Below are 22,769 nucleotides of genomic sequence, written 5' to 3'. Positions count from 1 at the left end.
TTGAAATGTTCACTCTTTTTTGGAATTAAGAATATCATTTGTCAACAATTAATTGAAAACTCTGATACCGTTGCGGTTTAAATTTCATGAACATTACTGTAATAACCGTAATAACCATGCAGAGAATGTTCATTCTCTTTAACACGTAACGTATTTTCTGTACAATAGCCGATGGGTGGAGGAAATGTTGATGTTTATGGCACGTAAGCGATTCCATACTCTATCACATCTTTGTTAACGACAGGGGGTTGACGTTACATTAAACGGGGACGACAGGGCCTGAGCATGCCTGGAAAACAATTTTATTTAGTTTTTAGTTGATGTACGGTCCGAGATACAAGATCCACATCTTTCTGTGTAGGTTTTGATCGGTAGCATCTGTACCGTATACTTTTCAACGGACAACGTTTTACTGAGTCCCGTGAACATGGAGAGAGAAGCAACTATGTGCGATGCCCTTAACGAATCGTCAGTTTCTTTGAGTCCGGAGAGAAGAAAAGGCCAAATACCAACAGCGTTAAAGTTGTTAATTGCAGGGCTATTGTTGCTATGTTTTATGCTGTTTATTTTATTGGTTATACTTGCAGCTACACACAGGAGTTGTACGACGGAAGGTAAGTAAATTATACATATATGTTATATGTTATATATATATATATATATATATATATATATATATATATATATGCATATATATATATATATATATATATATATATATGTGTGTATAATGTATAATGTGTAATGTGTGTGTGTGTATGATAAGACCTATATATATATTATACTTGTCCATGGTAATCAACTACATATTCGGATCTAGAAATTTAGCTAATCCAATTCTTCCAAGGTCATTTACTATGATATTATTGTATAAACAAAAGCCACCATAGCAGCATAGTGCCAATTAAAGGGAGCCGTTCAAAGGAACAGTTATTTTTAGCTGATGAAAGATGATAATGTTGTACTTATCCTAGTGATAATTTGCATTCAACTCCTATTTCTATCGGGTTTTGAGAAAAGCAATATTGACATATTTTGTATGAAAAGTGAACTTGAAGCCAACAGGTGTGATGTTAAAGATGCAAACCGACAAACTTTGTTTTATTTATTTTTATTTCTATTGGGATACATCTATGTTCAAATAAATTACGATGCATGAACCGATTAAGATGTTACAGGAATTTCGGGTCAGTTGATAACCTTTTCATTCCGCCTTGAAGCAAAGTTCGAACTCTTTCTAAATAAAGGTTAAAAACAACATACTGAAAGGGGGATAAAAACATTTTGTTGTTATTGTACAACTATGACATCACACCTGTTTGTTACAAGTTCACTCATCGTACTAACTGTGATGATTCCGTTTATCGAGATCTAGAAAACGCAATGTTACGAATTTCATTCAAAGTTCACCACGATGTTTAGTATAAGTTTATGTTTGTAGGCCTATATATATTTACCCTCAGCAAGGGCGTAGGAACCGGGGGCGCAAGCCCCCCCCCCCCAGTGAAAAATGTGGAGGGGCGGAAGTATCATTCCCACCTGGAAATGCAAACAAAATCCAAAGGGGAGGGGACACCCCTCCCCTTAAACCCCTCCCCTTAGACCCCTCCCCCAGGCCGGCCATCAGTCTTCAGCCCCCCCCCCCCACTCAAAAGTACCTTCCTACGCTACTGACCCTCAGTGCTATCTTTTAAACCTTCGACACGTCCTTTAGGAATTTGAAGGACAAGTGAAAACCAAAATAACATATCTTTTGACCTTGACCTGTTTTGACCTTTGATCGATCCCAATTTTGAAAGTAGAGAGTTGAACGAAAGTTTGAACAGCATCAAATAAGGTCGTAAGAATATGAGAAATTGGAAGTGTACCTCTATAATATCACACCTGTTTGTTTCAAGTTCACATGACATGGCCTATTCCATACACCTGTTAACTCGAAATGTTCTTATTCAGGAAAAGTTATGTAGGAATTAAATGCAAGTTTTAACGCAATGCGTTCCTCATGCATATGTGAAAAATACATTTTTACCCTATTTTATTTTTACAAATTACTGAATTTAATTGTTGCCATGCGTACCATTATGTATCACACACGTATATATATATATATATATATATATATATATATATATATATATATATATATATATATATATATATATATATATGTCTATATATATATGTATATATATATGTATATATATATATATATATATATATATATATATATATATATATATATATATATATATATATATATATAAGTTATTCATACAATAAATAGTTTTAAGAAATTCTTGTGTTTTTTCTTTCCTCTTCTCAGACAAGATATGGACGTTTGCTGTAGCTTACCACGATGTCAATATTGCTTACATGTAAGTAGGCATGCCATTAGATCTATAATTCGGTGTATACCCAAGTTTGTGTTTAAAAGCTATACATTTACTTGTTTGTGTTGGGTTGAAGTGGGGAGGTTTACATACCACGCCACGCAACATCCCCTCCAACCCCTCCCCCGACCCCCACTCCCTTAATCCGCGTCTGGTTTTGTTGGGACCAGACCTTTGTCAACGTTACGATGCCATTTGCAATATGAATCAACCTTTAAAACTGTTCGAAAGTTATAAGTAAGTTATTTTTCAGACGTTTACTGCAAAATAACTCAGTCCTTATATGAATCATAGCAGTACACAGTACATGAAGACAGGTACGATCAATTCACATTTCTGTATTACGTACAAACTGCGTTGGCATGTAATTCAATGTGCGTCTCATATAGTCTCGGACGGGGGGTCTCTCGTACTTGAGACGTGGTTTGCAACAGAGTGGTTCATGTCTCACAACTGGCAGGCTGTCATTGTCAAAACGCTTTCTTTTTTTTATCAAGTTATGGAGGTTTATTAATAATAATAATACCTGGTTACTGGTTCGAGTGACACAGCACAGACCTCGTTTCAAATGAAAGGTATATGTCTAACATACTGATACTTTATTATTAATAAATGCTTATCTAGCTGTTATGATCATTTCAACTTCTGTATAATCATAGACATACGTCGTGAAAATTGTTTACTTGACATAATAGTTACAAAAAGAAAACAGTCGTAAATATTGTAGTTTCGGTATATATATATATATATATATATATATATATATATATATATATATATATATATATATATATATATGTATATATATATATACATATATATATATATATATATATATATATATATATATATATATATATATATATATATATATATATATATATATATCCAACTCGTGAATTTAAACGATAAGTTTACGCAGACGTTTTATGGCTTGACATGTTAAAGTTAAAGAAGAATGAACAAATCGAGAGGTTCTATAAAAATTGTTTCTCTAGTTTTCTCCTGTTTTCAAGGTATTCAGTTTTAAAAAAATGTTAAAATCTCCGGAAGGCTCCTTTAAGGCCTGGAAGGCCTAAAATTGATAATGACGTCATCGGCTCCTCATTACATGCCTAAATGTTAATGTTAACCCATGGAATTGTTTCATCAATCAATCAACTTCATTGTACGAATAACAAGCCCATCCAACTACTTTTGCCACTTGTCCTATTTTTAATCTTACTGTAAAAACATGCTATCATGGCTACAAGACTAACACGGTGTTATGTTTTCCGATTAAAGTGTTGGTGTTCCATCCGAGAAATAGACTTGTACGGTCTGGACGATAGACTTTTCATTGAGCCATTTCTAAAAATCAAATATAAAAATATAATGTATTTTTGAGAGGTTTACAAGATATAAACAAAATAATATAAATATTTATATATATATATTTCGTGCCGATAAAATCAACCTTTAAGGGAAAAAATGACTGTGATCACTTTATAGGTATATTCTATAGGTCTATTCTATAGGTCTATTCTATTCTATAGGTCTATTCTTTTCTATAGGTTTATTCTATTCTATATGTCTATTCTTTTCTATAGGTCTATTCTATTCTATAGGTCTATTCTATTCTATAGGTCTATTCTATTTTATAGGTCTATTCTATTCTATAGGTCTATTCTATTCTATAGGTCTATTCTATTCTATAGGTCTGTTCTATTCTATAAGTCTGTTCTATAGGTCTATTCTATAGGTCTATTCTATAGGTCTATTCTATTTTATAGGTCTATTCTATTCTATAGGTCTATTCTATTCTATAGGTCTATTCTATTCTATAGGTCTGTTCTATTCTATAGGTCTGTTCTATAGGTCTATTCTATAGGTCTGTTCTATAGGTCTATTCTATAGGTCTATTCTATAGGTCTATTCTATTTTATAGGTCTATTCTATTCTATAGGTCTATTCTATTCTATAGGTCTGTTCTATTCTATAGGTCTATTCTATAGGTCTATTCTATAGGTCTATTCTATAGGTCTATTCTATAGGTCTATTCTATAGGTCTATTCTATAGGTCTATTCTATAGGTCTATTCTATAGGTCTATTCTATAGGTCTATTCTATAGGTCTATTCTATAGGTCTGTTCTATTCTATAGGTCTATTCTATAGGTCTATTCTATAGGTCTATTCTATAGGTCTATTCTATAGGTCTATTCTATAGGTCTATTCTATTCTTAGTACATTAGGTATATAGAAGTTCATCTCCCCATCTTTCAGTAACCAAATCTGCGTGTTGAATACCTCATTTTGTTCTATAACATTTAACGCTGTTGCAATAGTTCATTATAGCAATTTGTATGATATGAAATGGACACAGAATATTCCTAGATGTATAAGTGCCGTAACCTACCAATAAACGACTTGCACATTTTTAATATACCGCCCAATCCTCCCCCCCCCCCCCCTCCCGCTTTAGTTTGGGTTTCCAAACATATCGCATGATGATGTCTATCATTGCTAAATGTTAGGACAAATGTAATCCAAATTTCTATACCTGAACGTTTTATCCGTTACATTAGTCCTAGCTTTGATTATGGTTGTTTGAGACCAACCATAGCATAGATTTATTTACAATAAGGGAAGCCCTTCCCTCCAGCTACGTCAGGAAATGAAAAATCAATGGGTGGCCTGTAGAAATCAGTGCCAAAGCCAACCAAGAGCTATTCAAGAAAAAAATTGACTTGTTGATTTGTCATTGCAACGCAATACACTTGGAATGCTTGATTATCTTTTAATTCCATAGAGCGCTCAATTTGGAATAACCGAGAATTATCAGTCTTTTGAAGGAGTAAAATTCGCTCAATTTTTTTAACCCGCAGAGTGGTTTCACGTAAACCACAAATATATCATATATGGTACTAAAGAATAGCCTAAGGTCAAAAAAAGGAACAATATAAAAATCTAAAACTAAAATTAATAAATAAAATAAAAGGTTATAAATGTTTCGATGACTCATTCAATATATTTAGATGAATATGGATCGCAGCTGCTACCATAACTGATCTTCTTTCTCCTTACAAGTCATAGGATCATCATAATAATAATAAACCTTGAACGTAATTTCGTGATGATGGTATGTTGTTTTTGGTATGTTGATGTTGATGTTGTTGATGTTGGTATGTGTCATGGTATGTTGTTTTTTATATTGTTAATGGTATTGTCACAGCGCTCATCCATCAATTTGTCACATTATCGCTTATCCACTAATGTCTCATAGCTGGTGTGTTTAAAGAACAGAGAGACGCGTGATGGGACGATATCAGTTGGTGACGTCACGAGCTGTTTAGACATTTGTCTTCTGATAGGCAAGCTATATTTTTACACTAACTATTAACTACTGTATGTGGTATTAACCTGTACTATAAAAACTACTGCAAACCTATATAATGTGACAAACTATGCATATTGCTTTGGACTACAGCCACACCGACTACTGTTGACTTGTAAGAGATAACATGTACACCTTATATAGACTTTTGGTAAGGGCCAAACATGGGCCAGGCAGGAATTTATTAATACCTCTCGGTTATACCAGGGAGTTGTTCTCTAACAACTCCCTGGTTATACCAATGACTCCCTGGTTATACACTCTCTCCTAAGAACCAGAGACAGACGGTTACTGAGAATCAACACCTTGACATCACCAATGACGTCACACTGAAGGTGACTTGACTTGGTAGAGATATGTGCATGCATGTGGATGGATGATATTAGATGCACAGAGACGTGTAAGGTTTCTGTTGTAGAGAGTTATTCAGGAGGTCAAAGTTTAACTGTTCAATTGGGACTTAGAAGCTGGAAGGAACATTATTATGTTTATTATGGCTTGTGAATAGAAATTGTTGGTAATCTTCCTGGGGAGATGTAGGAAGACTTCCTGTCGGTGCTCCTAACTAAGATATTGTTAAAGTGAACCTAGGGTAAGTGGAAGTGGGGAAGTGGGGGTGGATGTCTGTCAAATGCTCTCTTTTATAGTCATGATCTAGCTAACTTTATGTAAACTACAAGTACAAAGATTTGTAGAGATGTCCTAATTGCATTGGAAAAATACGGTTATCAAAATTTTCGAAAAATTTGTATACCTGTAAGTATTTTTGAATTTTGGAAAATAGTTAAGAAATATATTTTACACCGCTACTGAAATTATCTTACACTGTTTATGAATGTGTATTTTGCAGAGACAACAGGACTGGTACCATCAGTGGGTATAACGTTGATGTCATCAATGCAAGTAAGTGGTATAACCAGTTTCACGATTTATATAAGAGTGTGTATAATAACTAGACAACTGGGCAAAAGTTTCCTTCTTTATTTTAGGTATCGATGGCATATGCAGGCACACTTCTATGTGATATGTACATAGCACTGAGACATGTAGTTAGAATTAAGTAAGTAACAATGAGAGAATGTTATGTTATCAGTATAATTTTGAACAAAAGAGAAAGAGTGAAATTACTTAGAAATAAAGATCACGAAGGGGGGGGGGGGGGGGGTGGCAATATATCGGAAGTGACAGATTCGTTATAAGATTTTTTTTGGGGGGGGGTTTGGAGTTTTGGTGCGACACCACTCCTCTTAGACCCATTCTCCTACCCCACCCCCACTTTAAGGCATCAAAACCCGCCCCTGCTTAGTTTATTTCTTATTTTCTTTACAAACCAATCATTCACATTATTGATGGTATAAGACTATTCTTAAAAACGTTTGCCATTGAACTCACCGTACTTGTAAGCTAACCAAATCATTAAGCTACAATGAAATACGACTCGTTGGTTTTCTGCGGCTTGAACCTTTCGATCAGCGAGAAAAGATTTTGAAAAGAAAAACTTCGTTTTGAATGCTTTCCACCCTGAAGCTATGTATAACAGATTCATTACATTCCTACAGCCTAAAAGGTCATGAAAGATGCCACTTTCAATTCTGATTTTTTTTTTTTTTTTTTTTATTAAGATAACTTCACAAAACGAACTGGAAGACATTTCCCGGTTGGAAGTGACACGCTAGTAATTTTCAACGCCAGGTGTCTTAAGAGGGAATTCGTAAAAAAAAAAATGAAAAAATAAAAAAAAGTCCCTGGAGAGGTATTAACTTTTCAGTACGTTTCCCCAGCAAGCAGTTATTCTGTATTGATATTTTTGAAGAAAAAAAAAACAGTTCCTCTGCAGTTCCGGTATTGGAACGTTAAAAAGGTATAGGTAAACGAAGGACCTAAATATTACGCGAGGGCTTCGGTGTAAAATACCTATTTAGATATCCACCATCTCTTCAACCTACTCTCCTTCTTCTCCAAACCCTTGTCCCATTCCTCCCCTTCCCCACCCCCACCCCACCCCCGTTCAAATCCTCCTCCTTACTGAACACATAGCCTAGCAATGGATCATAATGAAGGACATTTGCAAAATATTCTGCTTAGAAAGATGATTGAAGGCAGACTTTTAGAAAAGAAAGCAAAAATCATTTTAGTGATAATAATGATAAGATATGATAAGATATTCATCTTTAAATATGCTAAATCTTTGGAATGCTCCTTTAAGGCTGAGTTGATGATGACGTCATCTACCAATGTTAATGTTAGTTAATCCATTGTTTTCTTTTCTTTTCTATATTTCTTCCTTAAAAAAATATAAAAATTCTGTGTCATTTTTGTAACACATTATGAACATCTTATTAAAGGTCATAACAATGATATGTGTTTTACCATTGACGTTTTTATTGTACCTGAGAAAGTTGATCCAATGGTCTGTATATTATAATATAAGGTCCAGTCAGTTGACCAATGACTGATTTAAAGGGTAATTTCTCAAAACTCAATGGCCTAGGCATACAAGCAGGACGGATAGAAGTGGTTTTAATTTGTCTACGGCATATGCAAATTAAGTTTGTGCATAAAGTCATTCTATTCAAAGCAGCGTTGTAATATTACGTCCTATAATGGAAGAAAGATATTTCTATGGTGAAGCATAGTGGACGGTGGGAATTAACGTGCAATGGCATTTTGGTTATAAACCTATGGGAAAAGCTATTTTATTAATATTTCGCGTAGCAAAAGCCTTAATATTGTTGGAAAGGTTGTTATTGGAAAGGTTGGTTAGGATAAGCGTTGACCATTATCATGGGCGTCAGCAGGTTTCAGAAAGTGGGGGGGGGGGGACACTATACTATCTAAGCGGAGCGCCACCATTGGTTGGCGCGTAGCGTACCAGAAAATTTTGGGTACATAAGACCCCCTAGATCGCAGGAGACGGCCTTCCTGAGTCGTTTTTAGTTACATCAGAACCAGATCTGTGAGGAGAAATTTTGTCTCACAAAACTAAATTTCGACAGAAAGTACTGGTAGAAAGATGCCGTTCTGACACCAAGGGAAACGAATTACACAGCGTCCATCTCAAACGAAATATTTTCGGTAGTTTGGTATCATATAATACCCTGCATACAGGCAGAATACTGTCTGTAGGGCCTAAAATATATGATATTACCTTCCTGGTGGGGTCTTCGACTTGTTTTCAAGTTGAAATACGTCCTTTTTCTCTGATTCACAGTGTAGGGCAAGGGGAATTCCATTTCTGGCGAGAAGGGGTGCTTCCACAAAACACTCTAAAACATCGTTCAAACATCGCACAAACTTTTATCAGAGGTCTCGGACGAAGCGGGGAGGGTGAATATCGGAGGAAGGGGGATAAAGGGCCAAGCACTGTTCTAATTTCCAGTGCAATTTATTGATAATGATTCTTAAGTTAGATTCTACTTGAATCAGCTCAGCAATTGTGATAGAAAATCGCGCATATGCATGTGATTTTTTTAATAACTGCTCTGAAAATTGGGGGGGGGGACAAATGATATGATATCCCCTCCACTTTTGAAAGTGGGGGGCATGCCCCCCCCCCGTCCCCCACCTGTTGACGCCCATGACCATTATATGTAACATATCATACATAAGGCGACTCGACCGTAGGCTCGTATATTCTGAACTGACTGCGAATATAAAACCTGTTGTAACTGCCACTTAGTTTTACAGCCATGCGTTGTTATTTCCCATGTAGCCTAACTAACCTTTCCATCAACCACGCTTGCTGGCGGAGAAAGTTTGTAACACTAATTAGGCCTTTGCTACGCGAAATATTGATAAAATAGTATGTCCCGTAAGTTTAGAAAACTTGTTGTCGCATAATATATAAAGCTTCCGCGTGGATGATAATTTAACAATGATGAATGATCTCGATAGAAATTGACAGCTTCTATCTACATAATACACAGCTTACTTCAATCCGGTGGCAGAGAAAAGTGTTGGCGCACTTGCACAATACAATTATAGTTGACCGCTGCACTACACATAATTTCAAGGAACTTTTGGCCTTACGCGGTGTCACTGTCTGAAATCAGCATTGTGTCGTCTGTGAATCATTATTGTTAGAAGTTTCTAAAATCATCGCTGATTTCGTGAAACTATGCGTAAGGAATATGACAGCTTTGTTTATGTGTCCAGTTTGTGAACTGTATTTAGTTTAAGCGAACCACGTTATCAGTTTCTGTTAGTAAAACCCAAAATATCATATTATGTTTACATTAGTTCTGTTAACCGAGCTATTCATGTATGTATTGTATTTACTTCTGGATCTTAAAAGGTAAAAACTATTCGAAGTATATCTTTTAGAGAAGGCATCATAGTATAACAAAAAAAATATATATATGTTGCCTCTTCTTTGTTTGTGCTCTCATGAAGTTTGCCAGCTTGCGAATAAAGACTGCGCCATCGTATGGGATGAAGAAATTAACTGTTGGGACTCGAGCACTGGTAAAGCTTCGCGCGGTGGAGCAGGTCTCTTTAACGGATGGTACGACGGTTGTGCTGGTATGTATCCCATGCTGTTTCGAGAAAACTTCTTGCCGTCTGTAAGCGGGTTCTAAATTATGGAACGCCAAAAGAACCGCCACTACGAACGGTGGTGTTCTACAACGATTGAATTGTGGGTAGTGGCGTAACCGGACATTTTCATCTGAGGGGCTGATGGGCAAAGAGTTTGAGTGGGGTGGAGGAGGGGCAAGTGTCGCGCGCGACCAGTTCGGTAATTTTTGGTACTTTTACATTATAACCTATTCCCAAAACTTGTAACAATAGTAACGGTACTGTTATGAATGTTTCTTTACCCAAATTGAACAGTGTATTTCCTGAGTTGCCATTCGCTACAACGGTCGATATAACGATGGTATAACGTTATAAACATACACAAGATATAATACGGATGGCAGCAGATTATCTCGTTCAGTAGCGTGTGTAGCGAAGGGAGGAGATGGGGTGGGAGGGGAGGGGAGGACGCGGGGGAGGCTCGTAGCGATGATAGAAAGCACAATGATAGGATAATATTAAACTTCACACGCAAATAACTGATTAATGTCAACCGCGAACTGGTTAACTGAGCTTTAAATTTAACTGACCTTGTAATTTGTTAGCAATAATTTACCCACCAATGTCATTTGAGGGACAAGTAGTGGGGGTGGAATGGGGCTTCCCCACCCCAGATGGTTACGCTACTGAATGTGGGCTATAAGGCTCACTTTGATTTCAGTCTCGAATTAAGGGGGCCTATAGGGAAATGATAGCATGAAATAAGGTATAGTTTGTATTTCGTACTTTCATAGTGTAGTTTAGAGTAGTACAAAATGGTGGCCCGATGACATTATTATTGTACCCCATGGTGTCCGAACTATGTTTCTGAATACCTCCGCGTGTTGATATTGTAGGCACTTATTTTCTGTTCAGTCTCTCATATATATGTGTGGGCTCCGTAATAAATTTACGTGACTATTACCAAAACAAGAGCTATCAAGTTTAAAACTTGGAAAGAGAAAATAGAAAAAGGCATTTTCCAATATCCAAAATGTCCCAGTCAATGTTTTTCATTAGTCATAAACTACAAAGTTTAAAACTTGGGCATATATATCTTTCTTTTGCTACATATGAATCACAATGTCAGAAATCTCTGTAATTCCGCAGCGGCTCGCTTTACGTGATTCTCGATCAAGCCTCAAACTTCGATTTCTCTTTACTTTTTTATCTTTTTTCTTTCTTCTCATATTCCTTTCTGGTAGGTATGATTCCGACAAAAGAGAGAAACAGGACATTTTCGTTTTCTAAATCGTATTTTAAAGGCCCGGCCGAAATGCTATGGGCCAGGAAGAATGACACGGTAGCAAGAAAATTACCAATTAACGTGAAAAATCAAAAGATCGGTTTCGTTGACGGTTGGCATAGCGACGAGTTTTGTCTTCTAGAGCAAACAAACATCGTGGTGAGTATAGTTTGGTGACTTGGTTAATAGTGTGAATTATATGGATGTCACGTGATGGCTTGTATACGTAAAAGCTGCTTTTTGATTGGACACGATCTGTTGGATTCTTACCTGAATGATAAAGGAACGGTATAGGGTGCACTTCCGCTCCCCCAAATTCTAACCCCACCCCACAGGTTGCACCATCTTTTGTTGCAGCATATTCTGTCGCATTTAAATGTATGATGTATATTATGTACACAGCACTTTGAGATTTGACTTTATAGGACAATTTTACAAATTGTTGTGGTTTGGATAGAATTAAAGTTTATTTCTTCATTACAACAAAGGCGTCACCAGGCAGGGTAAGCATGCTATGATAACGGTCGAGGAACGTATTGACAATATATAATGCTATAGACCAGTCGGTCCGAGTAGGTTAGGGCGTCTGCAAATAGATCGGAATTTTTGGCTGTTAGGGTTATATTATTTTCATAGACAAATATTCTTTCTTTTCACTATACCCTTCTTTTCCGTCTACACAGGGGTTTGATACAGAACTATCTAACTTTTCACATTACCCTTCAATGCAAGAATTAGTACAAGCCATGATGAAGCACGAGGTAAGCTAATTAATTGGATTTAATTAATATGAAATCATTTTTTATAGTTATGTTATTGAAACAGCCTTCAATCAATAATCATAACTGTTCATCAGATGTATACGTTACGTGCAGGCTTATCGTGAATACAAAATACGTAAACGTTGTTCAGCTTAAATGTTATTCACACTTGAGCAACCATGTGAACACTCTTGTAATCCGGTGAACGTTCACGTCATTGGTGTACAAATCGTGTTAATTGTGTGAAAATTGATCTTTATGCACCAGTGAACGCTCATAACTCCAGGTAGCAATCTTGCAACACAGTGAACACTCATGCATCAATGAACACCCAAGCACAAGTGAACACTCGTACAAATTAACACTCATCTACCAGTGAATACTCAAGCATTAGCGAACACTCATTCAATGAACACTCATGCAACCAGAGAACACACCTACGCGCTGAACTCATGCCAGGGGGTGAAGCCTCATTTAGTTATTCATCAAGCAACCACTGATCGTTCATACAACCAGCGATCAACACGCAAGCTATACTATATACAATTGAATACACTTTCAATATCTTAACGCTGCACGCAACCCAGATAGTAACTTAGGCACAACCAGTAAAACTTGATGCATCAGGTGAGATACTTTTTAAGAAAAAGTCGCCCAGGAAAGAACCTGGGCACTAAAACCAAACTACCGAACGACTGATCCGCTCTCAACCCCAGTCCCCTTGCATCGGGACTGTAACTGTGTGATCATCGTCAAGTGTGCATCACCATTCCCCTCGAAAGGAAACAGATACTACACATGATCTTAGCCAAAAGTCCGAGAAGCGATCAAGAAGAACATAATGCTACACATGATGCTAACTAAGGTGAGATCTACATGTAAACCAGTGACGGCTCATTCAACCAGTGAACACTGATGACAGCAACGGACATATATGCAACAAGTCAACACTCGTACAACAGCTGAAAGAAGATTTGTAAACCGATGAACACTTGTGTAGTATAGTGAAACGCCATACAAACATATATACACAATGGATCTAATGCAACCCATTTAACACTCAGTGCATCAGAGGGAACACATGCAACCAGTATGCAATCATTTGGCTCAGTAACACTTCATTCAACCAATGAGCAGCCATGCAATCTCAGAGCAATATACACAGAAAAACAGTAAGCAATCATGTACTGCAAGCGAACACGTAAACATCTATACTCACCCATCTAGTGAACTACCCAGGCAACAGGTGGGCGCTCATAAGCAGTGAACACTACAGGGAGCCGGTAATCTGAGATCAGAGAAATTGAGTTTTAGCCGGGTATTGTAAACCATAAAATGTGAGCACAGAAAGCCAGACTCTTGACAAGGACAAGGTGAAGATTCAGAGTTGACGCGTCGTAGTCTTACAACAAAAATAAGGTTGAAGCTTCGGGTGCGAGAAGAGTTCATATCGGTAGTCTGGTTTTAAGACATTCCCTTAAATTGAAAAGTATCTTTAAAAGATCATTTCTTTCCTTTCAGACTAATAGGAAAATGACGTTGTCTTCTCAGTCTAATTTGAAATATTATTCGATTGTTTTTGTTGTTGTTGTTTTAATTCTCTTCGAACTGAAACTCAAACAAAATGATCTTACAGCTGAGTAAAAGAGGATTTTGATCAGAGGATTAATTTAGCAACTTTGATTGATGAGCCATTGCTGTTGAAATGGTCATTTCTCAAAACAACAGAAATACAACGTAGAAATATAAAATAAAAACCTGGTAGCAGTGCTTTGAACGGCCTATAATTTAGTATAAAAACAAATTAAGTGTCTGCAGACGGTCTTTAATGTACAAACGTAAATTTTCTTCAGAATGGTGGAAAAAAATCACATGATGACTTCGCGTAGCATTGATAAGCATTACCAGCTTGAATATCCCTTCATGTTGTCTTTTTCTTCTTTTTTATATAGATTGATCTTGCATTTTGTAGCAGTCATCCCATCCTCTTGTCCCACCTCCAACCATTGACGTCATCAAGGGTATGTGCAACAGAAGGTCCAGCGGTCATGCATCGAAAGGATTCGCGGTTATCTGATTGGTGGAATCCTGCCCTAGAGAAACTTATAAAGTCAGCCCAATATGTACAAATATGCGATGATCTAACCAATGATAAACACGGTAATCACAAACTCATTTATGTATATGAGGTTTATTATGCTTATGATGGTATGTTATTGGTTTGTTGCTTTACCATCGTCTTTGTTGAAGTTGTGATTTATTGTTTGTTATTAAACTCGGGTTAGACTTTTGTTGCAGTAAAATGTTTCATTATACGTTTCGGTATGATAAATGAGAGGGCAGTGTTATATTGTCTACATAGACATAGCTATATTTTTACGATTAATTTAGAACGGAGGTTTTACCACCATCAGAAAAGGCAAACAACATTCTCATGTTCTTGTCTGAAGAATAAAATCAAAATTCCCTCTCATTCGTTTTTGGTATAGGGACATGAACATTAATGGACTGGCAGATAGATTAAGATATTAAGAATGAGACATATGTAGAGGTCGGGTGGGGGGTTGGGGGTTGAATGCGACTGCCAGGTAGAGGCGTGTGGGATCCTCCCAACAGGACAACAGGAAATCAAAGTTTAGAGGTCAAATTGTGCATTATGAGGCATATTTAGAATATAAATAAGTATAGTTCTATATAGTTAGGTCTAAACACAATATTATACGAATAAGTAGGCTACTCTTGAAAATTCCCAAAGTGAAGGTTTTTCCCCAGACTGGTGATAATGGTGGGGCCCGCCCCTTGCGTGCGCCACCGGTGACAAATAATGTTTAGCAGTTTTCTTGTTTGTCTATGACCGCTGCCGATTGACGTAACGTTGTGATCTCTCACTTTCTCACACATTTTGTTTTTTTTCCGCGCAGGTCACAAACCTGGCGGGGATGCTTCACGCGTGTGTCTAACTTCCACCGAGCAATCATGATGAGTATACTTCAGATCTCTCTTCGTTTGAGCAGAAGTGGAAAATATCGATGGAGTTGTAAAGTTATAGATAGATGTGTTGGCGGACTCGGAATACACAATGTCAGCGCATCGACTCAGCATGTGCAACCAATGAGCGTCGTACGTCCGCCATTACCCAAGCCGTTCTAGAAATATCGCGGAATCCATGCAAGTGCTGTCTATAGCCAAATGTAACTACTTAGCGGACGGCTGTCCATAGCAACTGGCATAGTAAATAGTGTGAGTCTGCCATCTAATTGGTCTATATATCCAACTAAATGAATTACTTCTTACAATCCAATGAATGGAAGCGACCGTTACATTCAAATGAAACAAAGGACTCGAGTCTGAAACATGTTTATGGTTGTAATTTATTAAATTAATTTTGATGCAGTTAACATGAATATAAATAAAGAATGATCATATGCCTAGTAACCATAAGGCATCTTCCTTCTAACTATTTAGCGGACGACTGTCCATAGCAACCGACACAGGAAATATTGTGCGTCTGCTACCCGCTATTTATTTATATATCCAACTTAAAGAAAACTATTTTACTTCGTACAATCCAATGAATCAATGCAACCGATACATTTAAATATAAAAAAAGATTCGATACTGAAACATGTTTAAGGTTGTAATTTGTTTCAGTAATGTGATGCAGTTAACATGAATATTAATAAAGAATGATAATAATATGTCTAGTAATCATACGCCATCTTCGATCGGACAGAACGAGATACAAATCAGTTACTTCGTGATTGTATTGTATTGAGACGGAAGCGGTACGTGTGAATCACATGCAATCACAACAGTATAGTCAAACTTTGTAATATTTATATTGAACAAATCATATGAGCTGTAATAATCTTATCATCATTGTCATGTTTTGTTTTTATCCCTTTCACATGCCATTACCCATCCCTTTTTAGTGCCGTTGGTCTTTAAAATATAAAATAAATAAACGAAAGCAATCATGCATGCGTCTTATACCGAGTTAAATTTTAATCGGCATATATTAACATTGCACGTTTTCATCAACATTTTTTTCAATATGAAGACTAAATCCCATAATATTAATAATTATCATAATAGTAATAATAAAATAATCACAATGGGATTGTAATTATGTTTCATATTCATAGATTTTCTCCATCTAGTAATAAAATCAGAGACAGTGGTAGTCAAAAGTTGTTGTCCAAAATGCGTTAAAAGTTACAGAACCAATGAGCAAGATTTGCTCTCTGTTTTCATTTCACGATGGATATTATTTTCACCAACTATTACTACGTTGAAACAGAGTTGATTATTAATAATAATGATGATTATGATGATGATGATTACAACTTACACATCTAGTGGCTTCCAATTCAACATTTTAACTCAAAGTTGGAATCTTTTCGATTTAGAAAGTCATTTCAGATGGTAAAAGCGTAGATTGCTCTATGATGAAAAACCCACTTTACTATGACACGGCCGGACGCGGAACCTCCCAATTACTAAGCCTCGTTGCTTCAAATGCCACCGCCTTTATCCACTCGGCCACATCACCGTTACTATTAACATGTAACGTAGGAACTATATAGTATGTTGCTTACGAAGGCGATACAATATTTTCCTCTTAATCGTTTTACGTAATAGCAAACGAACAGTCGTCAGTCGAAGGACGACTCCATTGGTTAAGAACCGGAAGTCATGCGACCAAATGCATAGGGTCATGTCATTCAATTTGACACATTTTCACTATTCATAAATCAATGAACGCTATAAAGGACACTTTATAAATGCCGCTTTCAGTTTATAATTGAATTTGCTATATGTATATATTGGCATGATTCTTTGTACTAATGGTGATGCGTGGAGTTTCATAAAACATCACCAAACCCCAAACTATGATTTGACATTATGGTTGTTCAATGTTATTACTCACTTCTCAAATTTTAACAACTGGATTCTAAATTATGACAATATGATATCAGTCAGTATCATTTGTCAGGACTTTCTTTTCTTTTCCGTCAAGAAAATTATTCCCAAGGTACAAAAAAAAAGTAAGAAATTTGTTGATCATTTGATTATAAAACAAGAAGTAACAATACAATAAGCGCCAAACGAATGTGATGTGCAGTGAAGACTGGAAAGAAATTGCATTCTGTAATCAGTTTTCTCCTATTGATCCACTTAGTTTGCAGTACGAATGAAAACGTAAGGTCCTGCACACCCGAGTGACAGAACCTGACAACTTAAGAGCTGCTGAGCAAGTATACTTCCAAATAAAACAAAAATCGACTGTCAGTTGAATCGGTTTCCATTTTGAGCAGAACATGTTTGTAAAATTTCAAAAAGCACTTACAGACTTCAGGTTTAAAAGTAAGAGATAATTTACAAAATAAAGAAAAAATCCATAATTCAATGTTAATTTCAAACAATTTGTTTATAGTCCCTAGACCGGCAACTTTCCATGTCTTGAATAAAATTCACTTGTTATGTACAATCATACAATAAATCATAACAAATCAGAATTGAATGTGGTCAGACATAGAAGGTTGCTATGTCATTGTCGTCAATGATTGGTTGAAAGCACTCTATGTGTGGACCGGAGTCTTCCCGAAAGAAAATGGAGGATATTCCATCGTAAAATTTAATGCCGGGAACAAGCTCTTCCGAAAAGGATAATTCTGCACTGTCGCTTCCAAGTTCACGGTCGTCATCATGTTGAGAACTGTCGTTTGAAGGGCGAAAATTGTTTGCAGTGAAGATTACCGAGGGGGAGTCTGCCTCACTTCTACTGTCATGTTCACATTCGGTTGATTTATCTTCATACAGGAAACTACAAAGAAAATTGCTTTTTGCACCTGGTATAGGTGGGTAATCTTCGGGGTTAGAATTTCCATCTTTACTTATTTTATTCAAAAGAAGAAGGAGAGGTGGAAAAAATACGAGTCCATGAAGGAGACCAAATGTCATCGCTAATATGATAACTTTCCCAAATGATTGGTAAAGGTAGCCAGGCGAAAACAGTAAAAGTACCTAATACTGATGATATGGCACTTTGAACAATTGGATAACCAAAAACCCCAAAGCTCAATCCCAGACGGTTAAGAGAAGTTTCATTATGTAGTACATTGAAACCGTAGGCAATATGAAAGGAACAATTTACGCTAAAGCCGAACGAAATTATCAAGTAGATAATAGAAAATGGATCCAAATTTACGTCCCAAAATATCATGAATCTTGTAATTCATATGAATGTAGATTCCACAGAAAGGACAACAAAAACGGAAATATCTGGATTAGGTTTGAAAACCAAAGCTACAACAAGTATCCACCCAGATGCAATAACACTGATTTGTATAGTTTGACCAACAATGATAACATAGTGCTCGTAAAATATGAAATCAGGAGCAAAAAGGAATACTCCAGAATCCATATCAATTTTCTTGAATGATGTTTTCGTCACATTTCATAGGGTCAGCATCATGTCGACTTTTGCGTTCGTGGTTCCTACGTTCTCTGTTACTACAACGCAACGGGAAGATGTGATGGTATCTTCTTTAATCGCAAATTTTTGAATATTCCGGTAGTTACAGCTAACATTGAATATATCAAGGAAACGAATGCAGAATAACAAAATAAACCCTAACATCAGAAATTATTAATTAGGTGGAAAATCACAGGAGACAATCATTATCAATGGGTTTAGATGGCACATGCAATATTTCTTTGGAAAAGAATGTCATGTTATGAATTAATTACCGCACTTGTTGTTATTAATGTGGTCTATAGTAATTTTTCGTCTTCCGCTTCGAGGAGTTGGGTGTGGGACTAACGCCCCCCCCCTCCTCCCCATTCATTCCCTCAATCACCCCCAGACCCATGCTATATGTCCATGCACTTGATGAATAATTGGTACTTATATAAGGGCCCTGAACAACTCCCTGTTAAAGGAATTTTGATATGCCGAACACCGTTAAACAAGTGTCCTATTAGTCAGTTAAACTAACTACTTAGGTCTATAGTGTAACAACTCAATAGAATAAACACAAGACTTTTATGTCATGATAAAGTCTACCCCCCATATTAAAATTAAAATTTCACCTTAAAATATTCCTGTAATAAGAATCTTTCAGCACCATAGTAATGGTTAAGGATATACAAGACTCTGTCAAATATTGAAATATTGGGACGACTAAAATACTGAAAGCAGCCTTATTTCAAATTAGGAGTGCAATCATAGCAAGCGGTAACGACTTGAAAGCAATGCGACATTTAAGAAGAAAATTTGAAATTTTCGACATGCAAGTTTCCAATTTAACTACTAACAATAGGTAAAACGTTCAAGTAAACTGAGAAAAATTACAGTTACGGAAAACAAAGAACAATGGACCCCCACCCCTTCCCTTAAGGGATTTTCACCCACGTTGTTTTTCGGTTAGCTAGGACCCTCAGCTGTAACAATCTTGTAGTGCTTAGTCACATCAAATGAATAGTGCCTGGTTGATTGCAATCAAGATCTGAGTCAGTTAAGGTTTTTATTATGCCCAATCAGGACCGTACGGACAATGCTTCAAAACAATGTGAGGGAATTTAAGATAATTCATATCATTGTAACTAAACAACATGAAAACTCCATCAATGTGTCTTTGGCATATATATTTCAGACTTTCTGGTTGATTGAGCTCAAGATCAGGTCCATTTAAGGTCACGTTCGAGCTCAATCAAGACCGTTGCCATTGCAACACTAGGCTGACTAAATGTGAGTTTGAAATGGACTCTGACAACAAAATGTCTTATTTATGTAACTAAACAACATAGAAACACAATCTAAGTGTTAATGTTTATAGATTTAGGGCTGCCAAAGTTTATATTACAGCAAATGGTAATAATGGATTCAAATGAGCCTCACATACGTATATCAAGTAAGAGGATATTAATGTCCGTGCGCTTAATGTCTTTCGTCGTTATATAGTCATCAATACGTGTTACCGGACGCCGATTAAAACGCTAAACGTTCACTGAGAATTCTGGACTGCTCAAATAGCATAAACATCTTGTCGTATAGGTTTCAGTAATATGAAAGCAAATTTACCACTTGTATGGCATTAATCTATCTCTATTGTTATAAACTTGTTTCGAATAAGGAAGATGTGGTTCTTCAATGAGTATCGATAAAGTCCATTAGTGTGTTATGTGTTGGACATAACGAGGACTACTTGGTATTAGAGTAATGGCGGTTTTCTTCATTTATTCTTCATCAGGATGTAGTCAATTGACTTGTAAAACAAATAGAACAAAGAACAAGGAATCGGATAACATTCTTCCGAGATCAAACTAGTTTTATCCTGAGACGTGTACAACGAACAGATAAACCGAAGAGTTAAAGATACCCCGAAGATATGGACGTTAAATGGATGTGTGCCGAGAGATTGGCTTCGGTCAGCTTGCGAGTCTATAAGCCTCCATGGCTTCTTTCGCGAGTTCCTGCTTGCGGGAAGATCACATATACATACATACATACATACATACATACAAGATCATGTGTAGTATCTGTTCCCTTTCGAGGGGAATGGTGATACACACCTAACGATGATCACACAGTCACAGTCTCGATGCAAGGGGACTGGGTTTGAGAGCGGATCAAACGTTCGGTAGTTTGGTTTTCGTGCCCATGTTCTTTCGTGGGTGAGTTTTTTTTTCAAGTATCCCCGGTATGCAATCATGGGAGAATGATCGACAGATAGATTTTGATGTAACTTGATAACTCACTTTAATTAATTAAATAATGAATAAGGCAGAATTTTAGTCTTGATATGTTATTATACATACAATACAGACAAGTTTGAGTCCAATAATGTTTCTGTAGCTATTCCAGTATTTTTCAAGATATGTATCGTTAAATATACTTAATTTCTGGAATATTCGTTTAGGCTAACTTGATGGTGACGTCGGCTCCTCACTGCAGTTCTTATAGTTAATGTTGATCCGTTGTTTTTGAGGTCAACCAGAATATGTTCGTTAATATTCATATATGCAAATTTGTAATAAATTATAAACATGTCATTTGAGACCATATGATCTTAATTTTTCCCATTGACTTTTGTAGTGCAACTGAGGAATTAGTCTGTTGGGCTATGTAGTAAACTAAAAGGTCCAGTCACTTTAACTAGTGAACCTCAACTGTTTAAAAGGTCATTCCAAAGAACAAACAAAAAATAAGTAATGTGCTATACAACCCTAGCTAGACCGCGAGTAGTGACTTATAACGGTCCACGGCATATCAAAGTTAATTTTGTTCCTGAAATTATGAAATCACATATGGGTATACTTTTTTTGTGAATCTCAAGAAAAGTTCTTAAGTATCACTCAGTTTCCTGAACTACCTACTTTCCGGTATGATAATTTTGCTACAACACTGTTGCTTATAATGGGACCATATTGACACTGGTACACTTTGGTTTTCTTGCAAAAGTTATATATATTGAATTTTATGTATATTTAAAGTTGATCTCATGGTTTTACTGGCTTGTATGTCTCTGGCATTGCAACGAATATAATGCTTGTTTTAGTGTAGGTTGTGTAAATCTTGCAAACACATTTATGTCAAACAATAAGTTTAATTAAGTTCCTGCAAACCCTAGTGAACTGCATGACTATTTGAATGTGGCCTACCACAAATAACCAATTACAATCAAATCCCTTCCACCTTCAGAGTGACAAGAAAAAACGGCTTTTGAGGTATTCGATGGCGATAGTTTGAAACGGGGTGTTTTTTAATATAAAATAAATATATGGCTCTTAAAGGCATCCGTATATTCACTTTCAGGAGAATAGCGCCTCATCAGGCCACGTATTCAGTGGACGGTGGCTGCAAGCATGCCGGTCGCAGAGATGTCACCACCTCTGGCCAAAGGCAAGGATTCACGCACGCCACCTAGTACGCTTCTGGTCGGTTTGACCGACCCTCTGCGCATCCCCCCGGGTTCTTTTGCGACAACAAGGGAGACATGGCACGGGATCCTAGGCCACAAAAAGCACCATACCTACAGCCAATGGTATTATCGCCAGAGGCCTGTCTTGAACCCTAGCCACGATTTACACGACCGACGAGGAATGAGTCTTTCGTCACCCTCTTAACCACATCGGCCATCACATCAGCTAGTAATTTTAATGGTTGAACTAATATATCAAGACTTCAGGGTCGACTAAAGAAATAGAAAAAGAAATTTTAAACGTGTTTAACCAACCCCAATCATTGATGGAATCGAACTCAGTTCATCAGGGTTACCAGTCCACTGCTCTACCAACTGAGCCATTAGACGAGTTAACTTTCTCCGAGCTTAAGTTGGTATTGTTGGTCAATGTCTTTGTTTACATTGCAGCAAGCAGTAAGAATGTCGTTTCCTTTCAAGACGTTAATTTACAATAGGCTTATGCCCCGATACTATCG

The 22,769-nt window shown here is 36.6% G+C and overlaps 1 protein-coding gene across 1 annotated transcript; it reads left to right on the top strand.

Moving 5' to 3' along the window:
- Window positions 1-245: 245 nt before the first annotated feature.
- LOC139983427 (uncharacterized) lies at window positions 246-16,303 on the top strand. The gene is made up of 8 exons (XM_071996975.1): window positions 246-614; window positions 2,324-2,375; window positions 6,615-6,667; window positions 10,157-10,285; window positions 11,524-11,723; window positions 12,248-12,325; window positions 14,278-14,485; window positions 15,247-16,303. Exons 1-8 carry the CDS (start codon window positions 428-430, stop codon window positions 15,303-15,305), a joined length of 966 nt encoding a protein of 321 aa, XP_071853076.1. The 5' UTR covers window positions 246-427; the 3' UTR covers window positions 15,306-16,303.
- Window positions 16,304-22,769: the final 6,466 nt, after the last annotated feature.

Source organism: Apostichopus japonicus, chromosome 16, assembly GCF_037975245.1.
Source record: "Apostichopus japonicus isolate 1M-3 chromosome 16, ASM3797524v1, whole genome shotgun sequence".
NCBI classification, from domain to species: Eukaryota; Metazoa; Echinodermata; class Holothuroidea; order Aspidochirotida; family Stichopodidae; genus Apostichopus; species Apostichopus japonicus.
This window is presented reverse-complemented; position numbering and strand designations above follow the sequence as displayed.

Excerpts from the sequence above, each read along its gene's own strand:
- LOC139983427 (XM_071996975.1), top strand. The coding sequence starts at position 428 with ATGGAGAGAGAAGCAACTATGTGCGATGCCCTTAACGAATCGTCAGTT. Across the intron at positions 10,286-11,523 it reads ATGGTACGACGGTTGTGCTG|GTATGATTCCGACAAAAGAG; the intron begins GTATGTATCCCA and ends CCTTTCTGGTAG. Across the intron at positions 11,724-12,247 it reads TAGAGCAAACAAACATCGTG|GGGTTTGATACAGAACTATC; the intron begins GTGAGTATAGTT and ends CCGTCTACACAG.